The 20,296-nt window shown below is 62.9% G+C and overlaps 1 protein-coding gene across 3 annotated transcripts; it reads right to left on the bottom strand.

Moving 5' to 3' along the window:
* Positions 1-224: 224 nt before the first annotated feature.
* On the bottom strand, positions 225-19,407 carry TFEB (transcription factor EB). 3 transcript variants are annotated; one of them, XM_075055091.1, is made up of 9 exons: positions 19,141-19,407; positions 5,697-5,941; positions 5,364-5,618; positions 5,194-5,274; positions 4,359-4,479; positions 4,106-4,162; positions 3,568-3,643; positions 3,248-3,395; positions 225-2,906 (listed from the first exon to the last, which is right to left on the bottom strand). In XM_075055091.1, exons 2-9 carry the CDS (start codon positions 5,889-5,891, stop codon positions 2,466-2,468), a joined length of 1,374 nt encoding a protein of 457 aa, XP_074911192.1. In that variant the 5' UTR covers positions 5,892-5,941; positions 19,141-19,407; the 3' UTR covers positions 225-2,465. The 3 variants fall into 3 exon arrangements, with proteins under 3 accessions (XP_074911192.1, XP_074911190.1, XP_074911191.1); XM_075055089.1 differs by lacking the exon at positions 19,141-19,407 and adding an exon at positions 14,090-14,364; XM_075055090.1 differs by lacking the exon at positions 19,141-19,407 and adding an exon at positions 10,609-10,662.
* Between the last annotated feature and the right edge of the window lie 889 nt (positions 19,408-20,296).

Genomic DNA, 20,296 nt, shown 5'->3' with positions numbered 1-20,296 from the left:
CTTCTAACCAAGCCAGGCTTTCCTGCAAAAAAAAAAAACCCTAGCCCCCAAGCAGCCCCCCAAATCCAGGGCAGCTCCCCTGCGAGATGGGGATGCTACTGCAGCCTGAGCTTCAGGCACGGCCGTGGCGTCACTAGGGGAAAGCAGCTTCGGGTGCTTCGAGCTCCACGACCCTCCCTCCTCCGTGACAAGAAGAAAACAGCCCACGCCGCAATGCTCCGGGATGTTGTAAATAAATATATTTTAATGATTCTTCTTCCATTCCAGTTCATTCTTTTATACATTTATTTATAAAACAGTAGTAAAATTTTTTAATCAGAGCACAGTGCATTAAAAAAAGAAAAGAAAAATAAAACAAACAAAAACTCCAAAAGATTAAAAAAAAATAATAATAATCCACAACTGTTTACTCATGGCCAGGGGAGACGCCACGTCTCGTGCTGAGCAGCGGACAGTTCTGTGCCCCGAGCAGGGCGCAGAGCGGTCGCACGCCCCAGCCAGCCCCCCGCGTGCCGTGTACCACCAGCGAGAGCCCAGCAGAACCACCCTACAGCCACGATAATCCCAAGCGACCAGGGATTTCGCGTGCCCACCCTGAGGCGCCCGCGCGGACCCTCTGGCGTCCCCAGATCACCCACATCTATAGGTACTCAGCACAGCGTACGGGGTGCCACCGCCCTGCCAGGGGGGATTATTCTCTTTACAGGCACTAACGGCAGCGTGCGAAGGATGCCAAGGCCTCCCGTGAACATGCAGGGTGAAAACAGCCCCAAACCCACCAGCACACAGCCCGGAGCCCCTCGCCCAGCGCCCCGACGTCCCCTCCGCTCCCTTCCCTGCACCCCTGCAGGGCAACGGCCAGACCCCGCTCTGCCCCAGCGCTCCAGGACACCTCCGACACGTCCTCCTTCTTCTTTTCCCCCCTCTTCTCCCCAACTTCTGCACTTCCCCACACCCTCATGCCCGACAGGCACCTCTCCAGGGGGGCATCGGGGCTGTCCCCCACCTCGCAATCCCAAATCCAGCCGCGAAGGAGCAAGTTTGTCCCTCCTTGGCTGGGCTTTCCCTTCGCGGTCCCAACTCCACGACATCCCCCATCCCTGGTCCAGGACGGGGTGCACCCAGTGACCCCCATCCCTGCATGGGCTCCCAGCCACGGCTCCCACAGCCCGGGGGGGTGATGCTGTGCTATAGGGCAGGATCGCAAAGGGGTCTCCTCTCCCCAGCCTTCCCTCCCTCTCCCTGAAAAAATTCATGCGGTATTTTCCCTGTGAACAGCTTCTCTCTCCCCTGCTCAGCTCCCTCCCCGCCACCGGCCGGGCTGAGGAGACAGAAGATGATGCAGACCCCAAAGCAGGTCCCCATCGCCGAGCCATCCTGGCTAGGGAACGAGCTGGTGACACTGGGAAGAGAAATAAATCCCACGAGCCAAAGGCAGAGAGCAGCAGCTCAGGTTTGGCAACCAGTACAAACCATTCCCTGGTCCCTGGCCACAGCCTGGACCTCCATGCCCAGATGTGGGTCAGGACATGGGCTGTCAACAAGTATCCCCCCCAAAAAAGTGTAAAAACCCTTTGTCCTTCCACCCAAAGAGCCAGGGCTTGGTGTTACAGAGCAGAGGCACCTCTGCGGGGATGTCTCGAGGGAGGCTGAAGGTCACCCAGCACCATGCAGCCCTTTGTCCAGAGGCCAGCGAGGTTTCGGGGTGGTGGGTGCTGCCAAACCCCGAGGGGGTGTCCCCCCACAAGGTAGGGGTCACAGCAGGGGGTTGACTGAGCATCAAACACCCCATCCCAGCTGTTTTGGAAGCCTTCAACATCAACCCGAATTCATAGCCTCAGACCCTGCTCACTCGGACGACATCCCCCGTGCCCTGTGAATTAACGTGCTCCAATTAACACCTCTTCTCCCTCCGGCCCTGCGACCCGGAGAGGCAGCGGGTGCTCCGAGGAAGGAGGAACCGTGAAGGACGTGGCAGCGTGAAGCATCCGCGGGGCTCAGAGGCCACTGCTGGGGACGTGGGCTCCCAGAGCGAGATGGCAAGGAGGCAGCGAGCCAGACGAAAAAGCTCTGAGCATTGTCCCTCTCCTGCCAGGGACGCAAAGGCTCCCACCCGCTCCGGCTCTGAGCCAGCACCCTGGGGAAGGGGTTCGGTCCGGGAGGGTTTCACTGAAAGGCAAAGCAGCCGAGATCACGCTCCCCGGCTGGGGAATCTGCAGTCAGGCCAACGCCACGGCAAGCCAAGAAGGTCCGCTCCAGCTCCTGGCAAAAAAAAAGCTTGCAAAAGACACGGCGGTACCCGGCGAGCCTTGATCCAAGACCCCCGTTGCATAGAGAAAAGGTACTCCTACGTAGATTCAAGTGCGCGGCAGGACGGGCTCCTCCTGCGAGAAGAGTGCCCTGTAACTTCACTAACCAAACTCGAAGGTCCAGTTCTCCCCCCCCAGCGTCGGAGCAGCTCCTCGTCACAGCATGTCTGCATCCTCCATGCTGAAGCTGCTCCGGCGACTGCTGGCCTTGGAGGCCTCCGGGGACATGGCCGAGAACAAGGGGTCGGAGGCCAGGGGCAGCATGGTGTCCTGCATCAACATCAAGTCCAGCTCCTTCTTGGATAGGGATGGGAAGGAAGCACTGTGGCCGGGCTCCAGGCTGTCCGGGAAGCCCCGGGAGCCATCGTCGAAGCTCAGGCTGTGGGTAAAGTCCAGCTGATGGTAGGGAGACTGGGGTGGTGGAGGCAGCGCCGGCTGTAGCTGCGATTCAGGGTCCGGGGGTGGCAGCAGCGGCTCCAGCGTCCCCTCGTCCCCGCTGGCTTCTTGCTTGACCACCTGCTGAGCCAGCTCGGCCACGTTGACGCCCGAGGGCGAGGAGGTGGGCAGCCCGTGGACGCGCGCCTGCATCTCCAGCTCCTGCCAACAGAGCACAGGAGGTCTTTCGGTGGGGACGTCGCGCACGGGGACGCGGCACGGGGGCATTCACGGAGGTGGCAGGGACAGGGGGACCGAGAAGCTCACAGGGAAGGAGCCCGTGGAAGAGGTGAAGGGTGGAAAATGGTGACCCATGCAAAGCTGAACAACACTCGCTGCGGTGACCTGAGCCTCAGACGTCTGGTTTGTCTGAAGACTGTTCCTGGTGACTTGACAGCCGTAAGAGGGAGGAGAGCCCCTGCCCGTCCCCTTGGTGGGGCAGGAGTGAGCTGCTCATGGGGCTGGAGCAGAGCGGAGGGAGGGAAGAGCGCAGGGAAGCTCACCTGGATGCGGAGCAGCAGCTGCTTATTCGTCATCTCCAGACGCCGTGAGTGATTCTCCAGGTCTCGTGACCTCTGCAAGTCCTTCTGCATCCTCTTGATGTAGTCCACAGATGCCTTCAGGATTGTCCCTTTGTTCCAGCGCACGTCCCTGCGGTGCAGGATGGAAAAAGAGATTGCCACCTCCATCCCAGCAAGGTGTCCCCTCACCCCTGCTCCACCAAAAAGCCCCTCTGCAAGTATCGCCTGCCCCAGCGCCGAGGGTCGAGCAAGCCCACGAGACCCACAGTTATCCCAGCCCCGCAGAAACCGCTGATACGTACAGGTCGTTGGCTTTGGGGATCAGCATCCCCAACTCTTTGATGCGGTCGTTGATGTTAAACCTTCGCCGTCTCTCGACTGCAGGGCAAGAAGAGAGGGATGGCGGTGAGGAGGTGTCGGGAGCAGGAAAGGCTCGATGTCCCACAGCCCCCACCGGCCACGCTGCTGCTCCCAGTGGGGCTGGGAGCCACTGTCGTGCCCCAACCAGACCCTCCGGAGTTGGGGGGCTCAGGATAAGAAACCTCTGGGGCCAACCCTTTGGCACCTTGCTCCCATCCATCGCCCCGGCAGGTCTGACCTTCCCCCAGTGCTAACGAGAAGGACAACAGGGTGTCTCCTGCACTGCAGACATTTTGCGGAGCCGGGAAAGAGGGAGGCAGGGCAGGGGGCTGTGGGGGTGTTTCCTGAGGGTGAGGTGGGCTGGGAAGGGGAACCTAACTCGGGGGGGGGACACACGAGGATGAAGAGCGGTGGGGAAAGGGCTGCAGGGGTGGGAGAGGGAAAGCCATGCCACTCACGGGCAGCCAGCACCGAACTCACTCAGGTTGTGATTGTCTTTCTTCTGGCGCTCTTTTGCCAGGGCTCGGCTCTCAGCATCTGTAACCAAGACCCACAACGTCACCTGGAGGGGACAAGGCTGCATCTCGCCCCACGAGCATCCCGGGCTGGTGTCGGAGCAGCCCAGCACCCCCCAGAGCCGCCCTCCCCACCCACGGGGACAGGGCAGCCCCGGCCAGTTTTGGCACTCGCCGTCACCGCCGGCTCCCCGCCAGCTCTGGGGCTGGGGACGTACCTGTCAGCTCCCTCTTCTGGGTGAGGTCGGCGGGGCAGGAGCTGCTGGTGACACCTACGAGAGAGGCCGTCACCTGGGGGTCCCCGCTATAGACATTCATGTGACTGCTGGACATCGGCAGCTGAAAACCAGAGGGACAGGCGGGTTAGCTCCATCCGGGGCTGCGGGACTGGGGTTCAAGCCCGGCTGCTTGGCCTCTGGGATGCGAGCGCGTAGCCCAGGCAGGTGTAATTGTCTTCCTGGGCCCTTAAAACAGCTATAATCAGAGTAGCAAAGAAAACAGGACTTCAAAGGGCACAGCTGATCCCCTCCCACGGCCAACATCTAAAATAGGGCAGATGAATCACATCCGAGAAGGGCTCGGCAGGATGAATCCCACTGGGAGGCACATGCTGCCATACGGATCTGACCCGGGAGACGGCGCTGCTCCGAGGAAGTTTCTGGCTGGGAAACCTCTCCCAGCACTAACATCCCCCTGCGCTGCAGTGGACGCTTGGTCCCTCCCCGTGCCCCTCTCCTGTCTCTCTGGCTTTTTATGAGGGTTCCCAACTATCATTAAAGAGGAGAAGCAGCTGAAGAACTGGCTCTCGCTGCTGCAAAAGGACAATCTCGCTGCCTCCCTTCCCACAGCCCCAGGTCCCCAGGGACACCCGTTCCAGGGACGAGGCTGGGTTTGGCTGGCACCCGGGCATCGCTGCAGGGATGTGGCAGAAGGACAGGTCCCCTCTGTGCCACCTCCATCCCCAGCAAGCATGGGGGTGCGGGACACCCCCAGGTCACCCTCCCTCCCGCAGCCCAGGGTCTGGTCTTTTCCTAACGCGCATCAGAGACTTACTGTGTTGGGCATGTGGACTTCGGGGTTCATATAGCCCAAAACGTCATCCAGGCGCATGATGTCGTCGATGACCTCATCGAACTGAAAGGGAAAGGCGTAAAGTGCCAATGGGCTTCTCTGCCCTTTCCAGCACCTTCGCCTCCCCCAGCAGCGTGCTGGCACCTCCTCACCTCCCGCTCGGGGTTGGAGCCGATGTTGAGCATGGCCATGGGGCTGTTGGGCGCGCTGTTGCCCGCCGAGGAGGACATGACGTGGCTGGGTCGGACGCCGGGGGACGCGGCGGGGGGTGGCTTGGGCGAGTGGCTGACGGGGCTGACGTGGGCAGCAAACTTGTTCCCGTAGGTTTCGGAGAGATAAGCCTGAACCTTCTTGTCCCGTGACTTCTGGAGGTGGTACGTGGTGGGGTTCTCCAGGTAGGACTGAACCTGCAAGGAGACAAACCATCAGGTATCTCCCACATCACCTCGGCCCCAGGGCAAGGGGGACAACCCCCAGCACCGTACCTTGAGGACCTCTCCGGGCACAGGCGGTGGGGACTGGTAGTGGACGGGGGTGTTGATGGCCGGGGTGGAGGCCACCGGCATCCGCTGCTGCTGCATGTAGTTCATCATCATCTGCTGCTGCACCCGTTCCCTCTCGGCCTCCTGCTGCGCTTGCTGCTTCATCAGCTCCATCCGCAGGCCGATGCGGGACGCCATGGCGCACCAGGGGGGTGGGACGCGGGCGCCCGCTGAGCACGGAGGTGACCCTGAGAGGAGGACACGGCACATCAGCGACAACCGCTTTTGCAGCAGGGAAACTGAGGCACGGGGCGGGAGCAGACATCCCGGAGCACCCGTACCAGCCAGTGACTAAGCCAGGACAATCGCCCCAACGCCAGACGGACGGGTCTGCCCTCCTGCCGCAGATCCCTGTCGTGCCACCGCTCTCCCCGGGGACACCCTGGTGGGGTGGGGGGGACGGGGAAAGCAGGGAGCAGCCGGGACCCCGCACCCGGCCAGCGTGGACTCACGTACCGCCGGGTTCAGCTGGAGCGTGCTTTGAGCCACCCACTTCCAAAACACCGGAGCAAAGCGAGAAGGGCCAGGAAAAAACCAGAACCCGGGAGCGGAGCGAAAGGGAAAGAGAAAGCAAGGGAAGAGCAGGAAGAAAAGGCCGGCGGGTGCCAGGAGCCGGAGGCAAGCTTTAACCCTCAGCCCGGCTGCCCCGAAACCTCAGCTCTGGCACGGGGCGAACAACGCGGCTTCTGTGCGGGGCCGGCACGCGAGCGCGGAGGCCGGGGGGGGGAGGCGTGCGAGGCCCCCGCACCGCACAGACCAGCCCTTGTTCCCCCGTACAAAGGGGACGGCGGCCCGCGGAGGGGGGGGAAGAGGATGGCGGGGTGAAGGGAGCTGCCGTACCCAGGGCTCGCCGGGACACGACGATGGGTCTCCACGGGGCTGGTTTCCCAGACGGCGTTGGGATGGGGATGCGGGAGATGCCGGGCGGGATGGGGGTCTGGACCACGGCATCCGCAGGGCGGGAGGGAAAGCGGAGCGCGGGACCCAAAGCAACCGCTGCCAGGGGAACGGGCAGGAGCCAAACACCCGCGGTTTGCTGTGTGGCAGCATAACCTGACAAATCTGGAGGGTTTTGCTATTTAAATACAATGCGTAATTGCAGACAAAGGGGCCACGGCGGACACAACACACCGGGGTTTCGGTGAGGCATCTGATACACAGTGCCACGCGATATCCTAAGGGGGAAATTAAATCAAGCCAGCATGGACAGAAATACGATTACATGGATCAAGAGCCAGCTATTGAACAGCAAGAGAAAGGTAATTAATTAGACATGGTGGCCCATCTGAAGGGGGATGGGAGAAGAAGAGCCTGGGACAGTTATCAATTGGAGCTTCGTTAAGACAGCTGTCGCAAACGGCCTTAGAGGAGGGCACAGGGGAATGTTTGAGACGAGCAACAGCAGAGCCCTGGAAAAGGACCCAGCGATGCCGGGGACAGCCCGCGGCGGATAAAACAAGGCTGAGGGGGGATAAACCACAGCGGATGCACACGGGAGATGTAATAACTCCAAATATTAAGGGCAGGGTGAGAAGAAAAGCCTCCAAGAGCCACGAGGAGACGGGATGAGCCATCGCAGCGTGGAAGGACCGATCGTGCTTTGCAGACCCAGCTCACGTCGCACAGCCGGGGCACGGCCAGGGCAGGGAGCGAGAGGCGCAGGGGCCACGCAAGACGGCCATTTTCAGGGGTTTTTCCAGAATTGGGGAGAGCAGGAAAGGGATTTCAAGCCGTGCATGGGAAACTTTGCGGTCAGCCCCCGTGTTTGCAAGCAAGCAGCTACCCGTGGCCCTACAAAGCACCGCGAGCAGCAGCAGGGCTGAGCGCACCCCGCGGGGGGCTGCACAGGGACCCCGGTTCGATGGGCGCAGGGTTGGGGGACGGGACGAGGAGGAGGAGGAGGAGGAAGCCCGAGCAGCTGGCACCTCCAGCACTGGGGAAACTCAGTGTCAAGGGTGAGGATGGAGCTGCCCCGCTGCGGAGCTGTGAGGCTCCAGGCTTTTCTCAGGAAGCGCAGCCGCTACGCGGGGACAGGAGGGTGTCACGTGAAGTGTGCCAAAGCACAGCCCCCCACGGCACCCACTCGCACCCACCGGCCCGGGTCCCACCGCCCTGCCTGGCTGCAGGACCCCCCCGCTGCTCCCTTATAAGAAACAGGGATGGGGGGAGTCGAAAGCGCTGCCCTCTCCGCCGGGAAGCTCCCAAGAAGGGGAGCTGCTGAGGGTGAGGATGGGGAAGGGTTGCCAGAGCTGGGCCCGATAAGGAGAGGGGGGAAATTAGGTCAGGTTTAAAATAACCTGCTTGGTTCTGCTTGGCTTCCCCCCCGCCCCCCGAAACGTCGAGCAGCTTCTGCTTTCGCTCTGAGTCAGCGCGGGTGGGAGAGCGGCAGGCGGGAGGGAGGCAGCCGGCAGTGGGAAAGGATGGGGACCCGGCCGGCATCACGGTGCGGGCACCCCACCCCGGGGGACACGTCCCACCTGGGGACACGTCCCGCCATCCGTCGGTCCAGGGGAGCAGAAATAAAGCACGTGGGATGGCAGCTCCATCCGGGATGCCTGTTATTCCTGAGAAGGCGAAAGATGTTCGCATCCTGGAAAAAGCACACCCAGCGGCTTTCCCGCTGAGCCGGAGCCGTCCCCGCGCCAGGGGCAGCTCCAGCTTGGTCCCCACCCGGAGGGGACCCCGGCAAGGGTCCATCCCGGTGTACGGGCAGCAGCTTGCCTGGCTCCGAGCGGGCAGCACGGCCGGCCAAGGCACGTCCAGGCATTGGGTTTCCTGGTGGGTGCTGCCAGGGCACCTGCTGGGCCAACGTCCCCATCGGTCACGGAGAGGGAAGAGCAGAGGAGGGGAGGGAGGAAGGCAGCGGGGGGGTCCGGGGGGGTCGACGGAGCAATGGGAAGGGGATGGAGAGGGAGAAGAGGGGCTGAAGGGCAGGAAGGTAGGAGGGAGCAGGGGAAGGGTGGACGGTCCCCAGCAGCTCTCCATACCCCAACTCCACCTTTTCTGTCCGGACAGCGGGGACCAGCGGCGGGGGGGGCACGCAGGGTGGTTTTTCCATGCCTGGAGCAGCCGGTACCCAGGTGGGCCTTTGACCCCCCCTGCCCATAGCACAGGGTGTGTTGCCCATTGCCGACCATCGGCAGGAGAAGCCGTGGAGCTGGGCTGATCCTGACCCCAGGTGCAGCCCCCAGGTCCGGGGCGAGGCTGCCCAAAGCACCAGCCCAGGGTCAACTGAGGAATGCAAGGAAAAGGGACCGATTTCCCAAAGGAAACTCTACCTCTGCTCCGAAAACCCTACAACCCTGCCCCTAGTTCCTTGGGGTGGGGGAAAAAGCTAACCCCACTCCGTTGCAGGATTGCATCCTAAAGCCAGAGCAGCATTTCGAGTGAAAACCTCCCTGGGTGCTGGGGACCGGTGGGCTCCATCAGCGCCTGGGGGCTGCCCAGGCACCACCACCGCACACCAGACCCACCGCCGGGACAACGCGCAGGGCCGGAGCCAGGGAATTAATCTCCCTTCGAAATATCTCTGCTGCTATTTAGCGACACGGTTATTTCTGGACCTTTCTTGCTTTTCCTCTGGGGGTGTTATTTCATCAAGAGACCAACACGCTCCCCCCCGCGCCGGGGCGGCACTCGGGGGTGGCTCCAGCCAGAGGATCCCCAGTGCCACCCAGGGCTGCCTTGTCCCCCGCAGGACTTTGCGTGGCCCCGAGCTGTCCCCCGTCCCCAGGGGAGCCCAGCATCACCGCAACCCAGGCTGCCGATGCAGTTTATAAAGCGACAGCCGGTGGCGCGGGGTCGGCTGCTCAGCAACCGCCGGTACTTTCTGGAGCGACATCGGGTGCTGCTCCGCAACGCGTGAACCGCTGCGGAGAGCCGGCGTGGGGCACCCAGCGCCACCCCAAAGGGACAAAACACCCGGAGCCGCACTACTGTCCCCACACCCACGCGGCACCCCACCGCCTCCTGCCCGAGCGCATCGCTGCGCCCAGGTGTGGGTTAGAAATAAAAGCTGCCGTAAGGCGGTTTCCAGATTTAGCCCTTGCGAAATACAGCGGGATCACGTTACCCTCCCCGGGCAGCCCGTGGGGAAGCGGCATCCACGCTGCCTGTCCTGCCTGCACCATATGGGCACACAAACACATATAGAGCAAGTGCCGCGCATCTCCTGCCCACTCCCTCGAAAGCTGAAGAGAGAAGAGGGGAGCGATGCCCCGCTCAGCCCCGAAGACAGAGCTGAGAACCCCCAAACTCATCGCACCGAGGAGCCGCCGGCCCAGCCCCGCTCCCTCGCCTGTGTTTATTTCCTGGTCGATTGTGGCCGTTTATGAGCGGAAAAATCAATCGGCAGCTTCAGCCAGGAGTGGGGACCCCCAGGGAAGGAGGGGAGCTGGGTTGGGGGCCACGCTGCCCACCCACCCGCCGCTCTGGGCCGCTTCATTGACAGCCAAGAGGGCGGCGAAAAGGAAAAGGGAGAAGAAAGAAGTGAAAACAGCTCTCTGCTTCTTGCTACCGACAGCGAGCGCCCGCCGAGCCTTCCTTCCTCGTTTTTCATTTTCAAATGCCGGGGGGGTTGGGGAGGAGAGACGCGGGGACGGCGAGCGAGGGAGCCCGGCGCACCCCAACCCGGGCAGGACCGAGCACCCACCGCCGTTTCGGGGCAGGCAGCGGCTGGCTGGGTGCAGGCAGCCGGGAGCTCGGTGCTGTTTGCTCCGGACTGAGATTTCCAACAGCACCGAGCTACCGCCCCGCTGGGCACCCACAAAGCCACCCCACGGGTGCCCGCAGCCCAGGGATGGGCTCCGCTGCCACCCCGCCGTGTGGGGAAGGGGGACGATGGGGCAGGGGTTACCTGGGGGTGGGATGGCAGCACCGGGGGGGCCTCTGGGTGCCAGGGCCAGCGGGTCGCAGCTCCTCCGTGGTCCTCGCCGGGGCCAGCCCCGTGTTTCCTCATTTTCAGGACCCTGCTTTTAAGGCAGTAGCAGCCACATGGGTTGCAGGGCGGGGGGGGGGGGGGGGGAAGTTGCAAAAAACCTCCAAACCTGCTTGTTTTTCTCACTGCAACACAGGAGTTAGCAATCGAGCTGAGAAAAAACGTGGCAAAACCAGATGCAGCCACCACCGCCGGGCTCACCGGGGTGCTGGAGCCGAGGCTGGGTCTGCCCCATCGCATCCCCTCGGGAGCTGCAGTGCTGCCTGCAGCGACATCCCTGCCTGCAAATACACAGAGGGGCAAAAGCCATCCCTTGTCACTCCAGAGGATGTGGTACGCAGGGATCCCTCACCCTCCGTGTGCCCGGAGCGGGTGCAGAATAAGCACCAGCCTTATGCAGCTGGATTTGGCCCCGCACGCTGCTGGGCAGTACGCGGGGTCCCTCCGGCATCCACAGCCGGTCCCCCCCAGGACAGCAACACCAGTGCTGGCCAGCACCAGCCAGGATGGCAATGACAAAGCCAGGAGACGACAAGGACGCCTGCGTGACGCCCCACACAGCTAGCACGGTGCCGGGGACCCCCCCCACGCCCCCGTTATGCAAAGCTGCTTTGCATCACGTCCCCGCGCTGGCTGTACCACCGTCCCATGAGGACACCGCGGCACGTCCCCGAGCACCCTGAGCAGATCAAGGTCCTCTACCTGCCCCCCCGCTGTGGAAGCTCCCCCGGGTCAGGCCGACAAGCCACTGCCATGCCCCCCCCCCCCAGCGACACGGCTGGCACCCATCCGTTCCCGTGCGGCTAGGACCGGCTGTGTGGCATCTCCTTTGGGGCACTCACCCTGACTTGGCAAGGCCACCACAGGGGTGATTTATGCCGTGCCAGCGTACCCATGGTGTCAGGGGTCGGGTAATGACAGCACCCAGTGGGAAGAAGGCTGGTGTCCTTCATCTTCATGCAGAGGAGCGCACGGTGCTGTGGTTGGCAGCCCCAGAAAGGGGCAGCGGGGCAGGGTCCAACCTGGGGTATTAAGAAGGGATTCCTCACCTAGCCAAACCCTAGCCACAGGGCAACCTCCATCCTTGGAGACCCTGATCTAACGCCAATGTTGGCTGTGCTTGGGGCTGGACCAGAGACTCCAGAGGTCCCATCCAGCCTACAGCCCTCTGGGATGAGGATGGGGTGGTGGGAGAGGGGGTGAGACGGCCCCATTTCCAACCCCAGAGAGTACCAGTGCCCTCCCAACCACCCACCCAGCGGGCAGGAGATGGGGCAGGCAGGAGATGGGGCAGGCAGGAGATGGGGCAGGCAGGAGATGGGGCAGGCAGGAGATGGGGCAGGCAGGAGATGGGGCAGGCAGGAGATGGGGCAGGCAGGAGATGGGGCAGGCAGGAGATGGGGCAGGCAGGAGATGGGGCAGGCAGGAGATGGGGCAGGCAGGTGGATGGCCAGAGCCACCCCAGCCCCGGCCAGAGCCGCCTTCCCCGCGTGGCGAGCACGCAGCCCTGAAAGGGAGAAGGAGAAGGCGGAGGGACTTGGCAAATAAAAGCCGGGGTCAGTTGACAACGCCAATGAGAGACTGAGTCACCGGGACTGTTTTTAGCCCCGGCATCTCAGAAACGTGGACGGCGGCGTTGTTAACAGGCACTTGGGTCAGAGGCCAAATGTTTTCCCTTCCATGCGTTAAATACCGCTCCTGGAAGCGACCCAGGTATCCAGCACAGTAAAAACATTAACGCAAGTCTTGTAAGGCAGCAGGACCCTGGCTAAAGCGGTCCCCGAACTGCCCAGGTAAGCTTGACTCACCAGGGAGGTAACAGGGACCCGGTGGAGGAAAAAGCATCAGTCCCTGGGAATCAAAAGCCAGGGCTGAGTGTCCCTTGTCACAGTGTCACCCCCAGGGCAGAATAAATGGGGTCCATACAAATGCCCCCCGGTTCCAGTGGTGCCAAGGTATATCCATGAGAGCCCACCCGTGCGTGGCAGCCGTTGTGGGGTTAATAATACGCAGCCTAGCTCCGATGCCTCTCCTTCACCCCAAAAAGCCTCTCCTTCACCCCAAAAAGCCCCTCTGCCCGGCATGGCACAGCTGGGGGATGGCATGCATGCCATCGCCCCAGCCGGGCACGGCAGGTGGAGGCTGGCACCGCGGGCAGTCCCCGGAGCAGGGCTGGGGGAGGCAGGGGGACCCCTGGGACCCCACCACAGAGGGGCCACATCCTGCTTCTAAGGCCGCTCCAAACCAGAGCAAAAGCCCTGGGTTTTTGGGTGGTTGGCACGGTGCGGGAGCCCTGATTGAAACATCACTGTCCGACTGACCATCCGGGGAATTCACAGCCCGCTAGCGCAAACAGCCCGAGCCAACAAGTTCCTGCCCTCCCCTCCCACCCCCCCGCCCGACAGCGGCAATTAAAAATAAAAGTGTTAACAGGCAGAAGGACGTTCCTCGGGCGAGGATGAGCCAACAGCAGCGCAGGGGCCGAGGACGCTCTGCAGCCCAGCACCACCCCGGGCTGAGCGATTAATCAGCCCCGTATCGTGTCCGCCTTTCAGCGATGAGGCGAGGAGAGGAGCGGGGTGACCTTGGAGGGGCCTCGGCCGCGCCGGCGAGGAAAAGGACGCGCGGCCGCGCCGCGTCCCGCTCACCTCGGCGAAGGTCGCGCGCTCCCAAGCGCGCGGGAGAGAGCCGGGAGCGGGGGGCCCCGCGTGCGACCCACGGCCAAAGAGCAAACCCCGTCCTGCTCCACCACGGGCTGACTCCAGGCAACTTGGGTGTTGTTGGTTTTTTTTTTAAATAACTGCATGAATGAGCAATAAGGGGAACTGGCGGGACAGCATCATCCCTGGCCCCCAGCTTGGTTGCAGCAGGGCAGATGCAACGTACCATGGCGCTGGGATTTAGAGGCACCGCGTGTCCCAAAATCCTAGAAAACGCCCCGGAAAGTGAGGATGCTCAGCAAAACCAGCCCTTGAGCTCCACGCGCCCCAAGTCCACGGTGCCACCTGCCACGAGCAGAAGGCGCAAGGTGACAGCGGCCACCCCGTGCCCCCCCACCGGTGCCATTCCCAGCGCCGCCCCCATTCCTCCCTCCCTCCCACCGCGGCCCCGTGCTGCTGGAAGGAGGTAATATTTATAAATACGCCGTGTCCAGCCCCCAGCGCCCGGCCAGGAGGCTTCTCAGAAGGCAGATTTCATGTAACCGTACCGCTGCCGGCAGCCCCAGCGCCGTGGCCGCCTCATCCACGGGAGCCACAGCTGTTCCCCGGCCCCAAGAATAAACAAGTTGGGGACAGCCTGTGACTTGTCCTCCCAAACAGCCCCAGGGCTCTCCCCGCTGCCATCCCGGCCCCAACAGCACCCATCGCACCCGGGGGAGCACCCAGCCATCGCCGCTTACCCGCAGAGGAGAGGTTTCTCCTCTCCCCTCCTTTCCCCCCGGCTCAGCCTGGCACTTTTCTGCTCCGTGAAGGTCAAACTCGTCTCTCGGGAGCCCCCGCTGCCAATCCAGCCCCTGCCCTGGCACCGTGCCGCTGCAACCGGGTCGGGTCCTCGCTTACGGGTGCTGCCGCCTCCCCGGCACGAGTTACGCCGGTTTGACCGTCTTGCTGCCCAGAGGTTTTTTTCCTCCCACCAGGCTGGGCTTTCTCCAGGCGAGATCTTCGCCTGCCCCGAGCCTGGAGCGGTCCCCGAGGAGCGGTGGCGGGGCCAGGGCTGAGCATGGCACCCACCCTGCTGCAGATAAGGCGAGAGCTGCAGCCAGCGTCGAGCCCGCTGGCACCCAACCTCCGCTCCTCCCGTGGGGTTCGCAAGCCGGGAGCGGGGAAACGCTCCCTTGCGTGCCAGGCGGCTGCAAACCCTGCTCTGCCGGCCCAACCCGGCTGCAGCCCCCTCGTTTCCTCCTAAAAATTCCCCATTCCGCACGTTTCCCCCAAAATCTCGAGGAAACAGGCTGAGCAAAAACCAGACCTGCTGCTCTCGCTTGTCCCTAAGGCTCCAAAAACTCCCCTGCCCGTCCTCAAACTCATTGCCAGCCATAGCCACCAAGGTGTCCCAGACCGGACCCTGCACCGGGGAGCACCCACAGCCCCTCCGCTTGCTCCCAGTGTAGCACTGGGGGGTCCGAAGGTGCCCAGGCTGGGTGCCCCCTCGGCCCTGGTAATTTCAGCAACTGGGTGCTACAGCAGCAGCTGTACAAACTCAAACACTGCACGCTGAAAGGAGAATTTACAACCGAAGCAGAGTCCCTGAATAACGCTGTGTCGGGCGGAGGGGAAGGGGCTGAGCCAGGGCAGGGTGATGGGAAACCTTTGGCTTCACAACTGTTTATACAAGAAGTAAATCACTTTCGTTAATAGTGTGCACGTATGGGAAGGATAAAAAGGGATGTAACTAGCAGGGAAGGATGCTGCCTGGGCGTTTCAGGTTTATCCGGAAAGAAAGTTGCACTGATTTAACTAAAGGAGGGGACTTAAGCAGACAGCAGGGTGTGGGGAGTTTGTTCGGAGTCGAATGCACTTGTAGGAAGGGTGACAAAACCCCGGGAGCAATTCTTAGAAGACTCTTTAAAAATAAGATGGTACAGCCTCTTTGCAAAGACTGGAGGGACCGTGGGGCTGGGGTGGGATGTGCCACTGAAAGACCCTGAACCCTCCCCAGGCGACCCCGTCCAGGCAAACCCACCCACCGCCCGCTGCAAATCGCCTGGGCCGCACCGCGGTACTCGTCCCCATGCCCCATAGCACCCACCTCCCCAAAACGCCTCCCGAACCACCCGCCGTGCCTCCAGGGACGGAGCATCCCCCCCCATTTCCCAGGGGGGCTGCCGAGCTCTGTCTCCATCCTACAGACCTACAGCACGACACAAGCTGCCGGCAGCCAGGATCTGGCCCCACACTGTCCTCCCAGGCCAGATCCCCCCCACACCACCCTCCCAGGCCAGATTTCCCCCCCCCCACGACCTGCCAAGCTGCTCCTGGCGAGGTCCTTCCAGGCAGGCACCGCGCAGCCCCGCTCGCCTCCGTCGCTCAGGTCTCGGCCCTCCCGCGCTCTTCCTCTGCCCGCAGGGAAATGGTGCGGTTTCTATACTCTTTCTTTTCTTTTTGCAATTTAATATTTATAGCTTTGCTCCTCTGCCTGCTCGTTCAGCAGAAAGTGAGGGGGAAGATGTTTGGAGAAGGGATGGCTTCTTCAAAGGCAGCTGTCAGCATCGGGTGGACAGGACCGGGGCCAGCATCAGTGCCGGGATCACCCCCATCGTTCCCGGTTTTCTCAGCAATGCGTCGCCTTCACCTCCAGCCAGCTCGTGGGTCTCGCTGGAAGGCGAGGAGCAGGAAAACCAGAACTCATCCTGGAGCGGGGAGCTCGCCCTCCTGCATCCCTGGGCTGACCAGGTCGTGGGACCCTACATGCATGCAAATCCTTAAGGAAAAGCTGCTCTGACCGAAAACCCAAGTGCCAGGCACCAACCCTGCGGTGGGGCACGACCTTGCAATGAATCAGGGGGAACCATGGGGGCTCTTTCTGGACATACCAGTGGGCGGAAAAAAAAAAAAAAAAAGATGAGCATGTATTTCCTGTATATTCACGAAGAGATCATCCTTTTTGTCCCTTCAAGCGTTACACCACCAGTGCATTCCCCTGCTTCGACCATGAGGGTGACAACAACCGCGGCTCACCCCGGGAATCACCGGCTGTTGGGGGGGGATGTGCCCCGGCCACCGGGACCGCACCACGGCTCGGCAAAGCCCGAGCTGCTGCTTCCCTTGGGCTCGACGGGGTGATGCCACCACAGAAAGGCCACCGCGGGACGCCCACGAGGCTGGAGCCGGCACGGCACGACGCGGTGGCGGGCACGCGTCGCACCTCCGAACGCTCTCTGCTCTTTTACAGGGCCGTAAAACACCCAAGCGCTGGCTCCTGCGGCTGCGGAGAGCCCCGTAAATCTCCCTCAGCAAACAGAGGGTCGGGGAAGCCGTCATGAAACAGCTGCCACGGGTCGACACCGGCACGGGCTGCGGCCACGGCATGCCACGATGCTGCCCCGGGGACGTGCCAGCGGCACGGTGCCACTGCCAGGCTGCAGCGCCCACGCCGGGGACGCCGCTGCGCTCCTTCAACCCTGGCAAGTCGCTTCCCCCTCGGCCCGGTTCCTCTTTGACCGGGGAGCGGGATAACCCCGTGCAGGGCAGTTACGAAATGGCTCCTTTTTGGTGGGGGCAGCTGGAAGTGTGTCCCCCCGCTCCCCCCCCCAAAAAAACCCCAAACCACAAACTCCAGGTGCCCCCGGGAACAGAGCCCAGAGGTGATGGGGATGTGCCAGGTGCTGGGAAAGCTCCGTCCTTCCCCACCATCCATCTGCGCCCCCCAGGAAAGGAGGGAGAAACGACGATCCAGGGCTGAGATCCCCCCCCGTGCCATCACAACATCAAGACCCCAGCACCCCCCCACAGCACCCTACGACACGGGGAGAGCCGCAGGGACCCAGAAGGGTGTTTCTACCCCCAGTTCACGTGCTTTTGGCAGGGGGGGGGCACCCCCGGCATGGCTTCCCCAGCCCCATTTCGCTGCAGTGGCTGTTTCTTTCCCCGCAGGGCTGTGCTGCTCAGGCTCCACGGCCACCCCACCCTCAGCCCTGAAAATGTCCCCCCTGCTCCGATGATTCATCACTTTGTCGCTCACGCACGCAGGGCTCTTCCCTTTCCCCACAGCACCACCGAAAAACCAGCAAACGGGGAAACCTCGTCACGGCAAAAGGCCGGTGGGGCAGGGCAGGGGGGGAACCAGGAACACACGTGCCGTAAACTCGGCACCGTTGGAGCGTGGAAAAAGAAATAAAGACCTGGCTGGAATCACAACCTACATCCCCAAACACCCGGATGCTGGAGTTGTAGCCAGCCCCACCCCGGAGCGGTTTCCTACTGATAAGGGCAGGAGGCAACGCCAGCATCCCTCGGGAGGCAAACCCAGCATCCCTCGGAAAACACGGCCGGCTTTCCTTCCCAGCACGTGCCACTCGCCGTCGCCCACCGCGGCCATCGGCACCCACCCCTAGAGCCTAAATCTGGTCGTTTCTCAACTTCAGCAGCCCAATTCCCAAAGGTCCGTTGGTTCCGGCACGGTTATCCCTGCCGGATTCCCCGGCAGCAGGTAAGCGCAAGCTCAGCTGCCACCGGCACCCGCAGCAGGGAAAAACCAGCCCCGCTCCCTCCTCCGGACGCAGGAGCAGCCGTGCATGAAGCCAAGCAAACATGGCAGGGGAAACTAAAGGGAAGAGGGGGAAAAAAAAAAAAAAATCCCCCAAACTCCACACCTTTGCTGTCTGCTCCACACTCTGCTGTTATATAAAAAAATCACTAACTCCCCCCACGCCCCAAGGGCCGGGAACGCGCAGAAGCGCTGCGATTCCTGGAAACAGGCCCTGCTTGTCCCCGGACCTGCATGGGCTTATTTATTTATCTTAGAAGAGCACAACAATAACCACCATATTTTCTCTCTTTTTCTTTTTTTTTTTTTTAAGGAAATTTCCCCATCATCTGACTCACTGAAGCTTTAGAGGACATGGGTACGAGGGCTGTCGTAATCCTTCCTGCTTCGCAATTAATTCATGAAGATAATTAATCGGTGGCCGTAGGTTAAGCGCAGCCCCTTCCTACGCCCCCGCCAAACTCCTGCTGCCCCAGCGGAGCAAACTGCAGGCTGCGGGGGTGTGGGGGGGTCATCTTGGTGATCCCTAAAAGCTGTATGCCATGGGATACCCCAACTCTTCTCCTGCCTTTTGCAGACCCCCCCAAAACAGCAGGGCTGGGGGGCAGCCAGCTCGTGGGGGGGGACACCCATTCTCCTGCCCCCCCAGACCGGAGGGATTTGCACCCTGTCCCGGGGGGGTGTGCACGAAAACCCCCGAGCGAACCCACCGCTCCGGGTGTCAGCACCGAGGGCCGGAGCATCCGTGCCTCAGTTTCCCCACGTGTGGGATAAACGGGGCGGGGGGGGGGGGTCGTTACGCTGGTAAAGGCGACCACGGGCAAAAACCCTGCGGTTGCCGGGGGGCTCGCAGCCCCCGGGCCCCCCGGCCTTTCGGAGGGGGCACCCCTATGGACACCCCCCCCCCCCCCGACCCCAATCCTGCGGCTCCAGCCCTGCAGCGCCGGGAGCAGCCATAGCCCCGGCTGGAGCCTCCTGTAAGCGGGGGCCGCTCCCGGGGGCGGCGGAGGGAGGGGGGGGGGGGCCGCGGAGAGACTCATTATTTACAGCAAAAGAGGAAAAAAAAAAAAAAAAATAGAAACAACCCCGCGGCTGCAAGTTCAAAGCGCCCCGGGATTGGGGCAGGAGCGGAGGGGGGGCGCCCAACACGCACCCCAACACCCCCAAAAGCCGGGCTCCGACCCGAGGGGGGCCCCGCTGCACGCTTGCCCCCCCCCCCGGTACCCCCCGCCCCGCTGCACTCACCCGGCGGCTGCGGAGCGGAGGAGAACGCCGAAGGAAACAAAGTGGCTCGGTTCGGCTCTACTCGGCTCGGTTCGGCGCCACTCGGCTCGGTTCGGCGCCACTCGGCTCGGTTCGGCGCCACTCGGCCCGGTTCGGCGCCACTCGGCTCGGCTCGGCCCAGTACGGCGCCACTCGGCTCGGTTCGGCTCCACTCGGCCCCGCTCGGCCCCGCTGCTCCCGCGCCGAGGGAGGGCAGCACTGCCCGCCCGCCCGGCCCGGCTCGGCGCGGCTCGGCCCGGCCCGCTCCGCTCCGCAGCACGCCGGGAGCTGTAGTCCGGAGCCGGGCAGGGCTGCCCGCGCCTGCCGGGACTTGTAGTCCCCCGCCTCGGCCACGGCACGAGTGGGGGTTAGGTGATTTCCTCCCCCGCGGCGGGCCGAGAGGGTGGGTGCCGGGGCGGGGGGTGAGGGCAGGGCCTGGCACCGGGGTCGTGCAGCGCCTTGCACAGCCGTTGTGCAGTCCCTTGCACCGGGGTCCTGCAGCCCCTTGCACTGGGGTCGTGCACCACCCTGCACAGGCATTGTGCAGCTCCTTGCATCAGGGTCGTGCAGCCCCCCCTTGCGCAGCCGTCGTGCAGCTCCTTGCACCTGGGTTCGTGCAGCTCCTTGCACCCGGGTCATGCAGCGCCTTGCACTGGGGTTTCGGAGCCCCTTGCACAGCCGTTGTGCAGCCCCTTGCACCGGGGTCATGCACCGCCCTGCACGGGCATTGTGCAGCTCCTTGCATCGGGGTCATGCAGCCCCTTGCGCAGCCGTCGTGCAGCTCCTTGCACCCGGGTTCGTGCAGCTCCTTGCACCCGGGTCGTGCAGCGCCTTGCACCGGGGTTTCGGAGCCCCTTGCACAGATGTTGTGCAGCCCCTTGCAGCGGGGTCATGGAGCCCCTCGCACCCGAGTCATGAAGTGCCTTGCACCGGGGTCGTGCAGTGCCTTGCACTGCGGTTGTGCAGCCCCTTGCAGCGGGGTCATGGAGCCCCTCACACCTGAGTCATGAAGCACCTTGCACTGCGGTCATGCAGCCCCTTGCACCAGGGTCGTGCAGCCCCTTGCACAGCCATTGTGCAGCTCCTTGCACCCGGGTCATGCAGCTCCTTTCACCCGGGTTGTGCAGTGCCTTGCACT

This window comes from Buteo buteo, chromosome 23, assembly GCF_964188355.1.
Source record: "Buteo buteo chromosome 23, bButBut1.hap1.1, whole genome shotgun sequence".
NCBI lineage: Eukaryota > Metazoa > Chordata > Aves > Accipitriformes > Accipitridae > Buteo > Buteo buteo.
The sequence above is the reverse complement of the archived record's forward strand: the minus strand, read 5'-3'. Positions and strand labels throughout refer to the sequence as shown.

Bases quoted from the DNA above. Each gene is read 5' to 3' on its own strand.
- TFEB (XM_075055091.1), bottom strand. From the start codon at position 5,891: ATGGCGTCCCGCATCGGCCTGCGGATGGAGCTGATGAAGCAGCAAGCG. The intron at 3,644-4,105 runs GTGAGTTCGGTG...CTTGCCCTGCAG, and splicing joins GAAAGACAATCACAACCTGA to TCGAGAGACGGCGAAGGTTT. The intron at 2,907-3,247 runs GTGAGCTTCCCT...CTCTGTTGGCAG, and splicing joins AGCTGCTGCTCCGCATCCAG to GAGCTGGAGATGCAGGCGCG.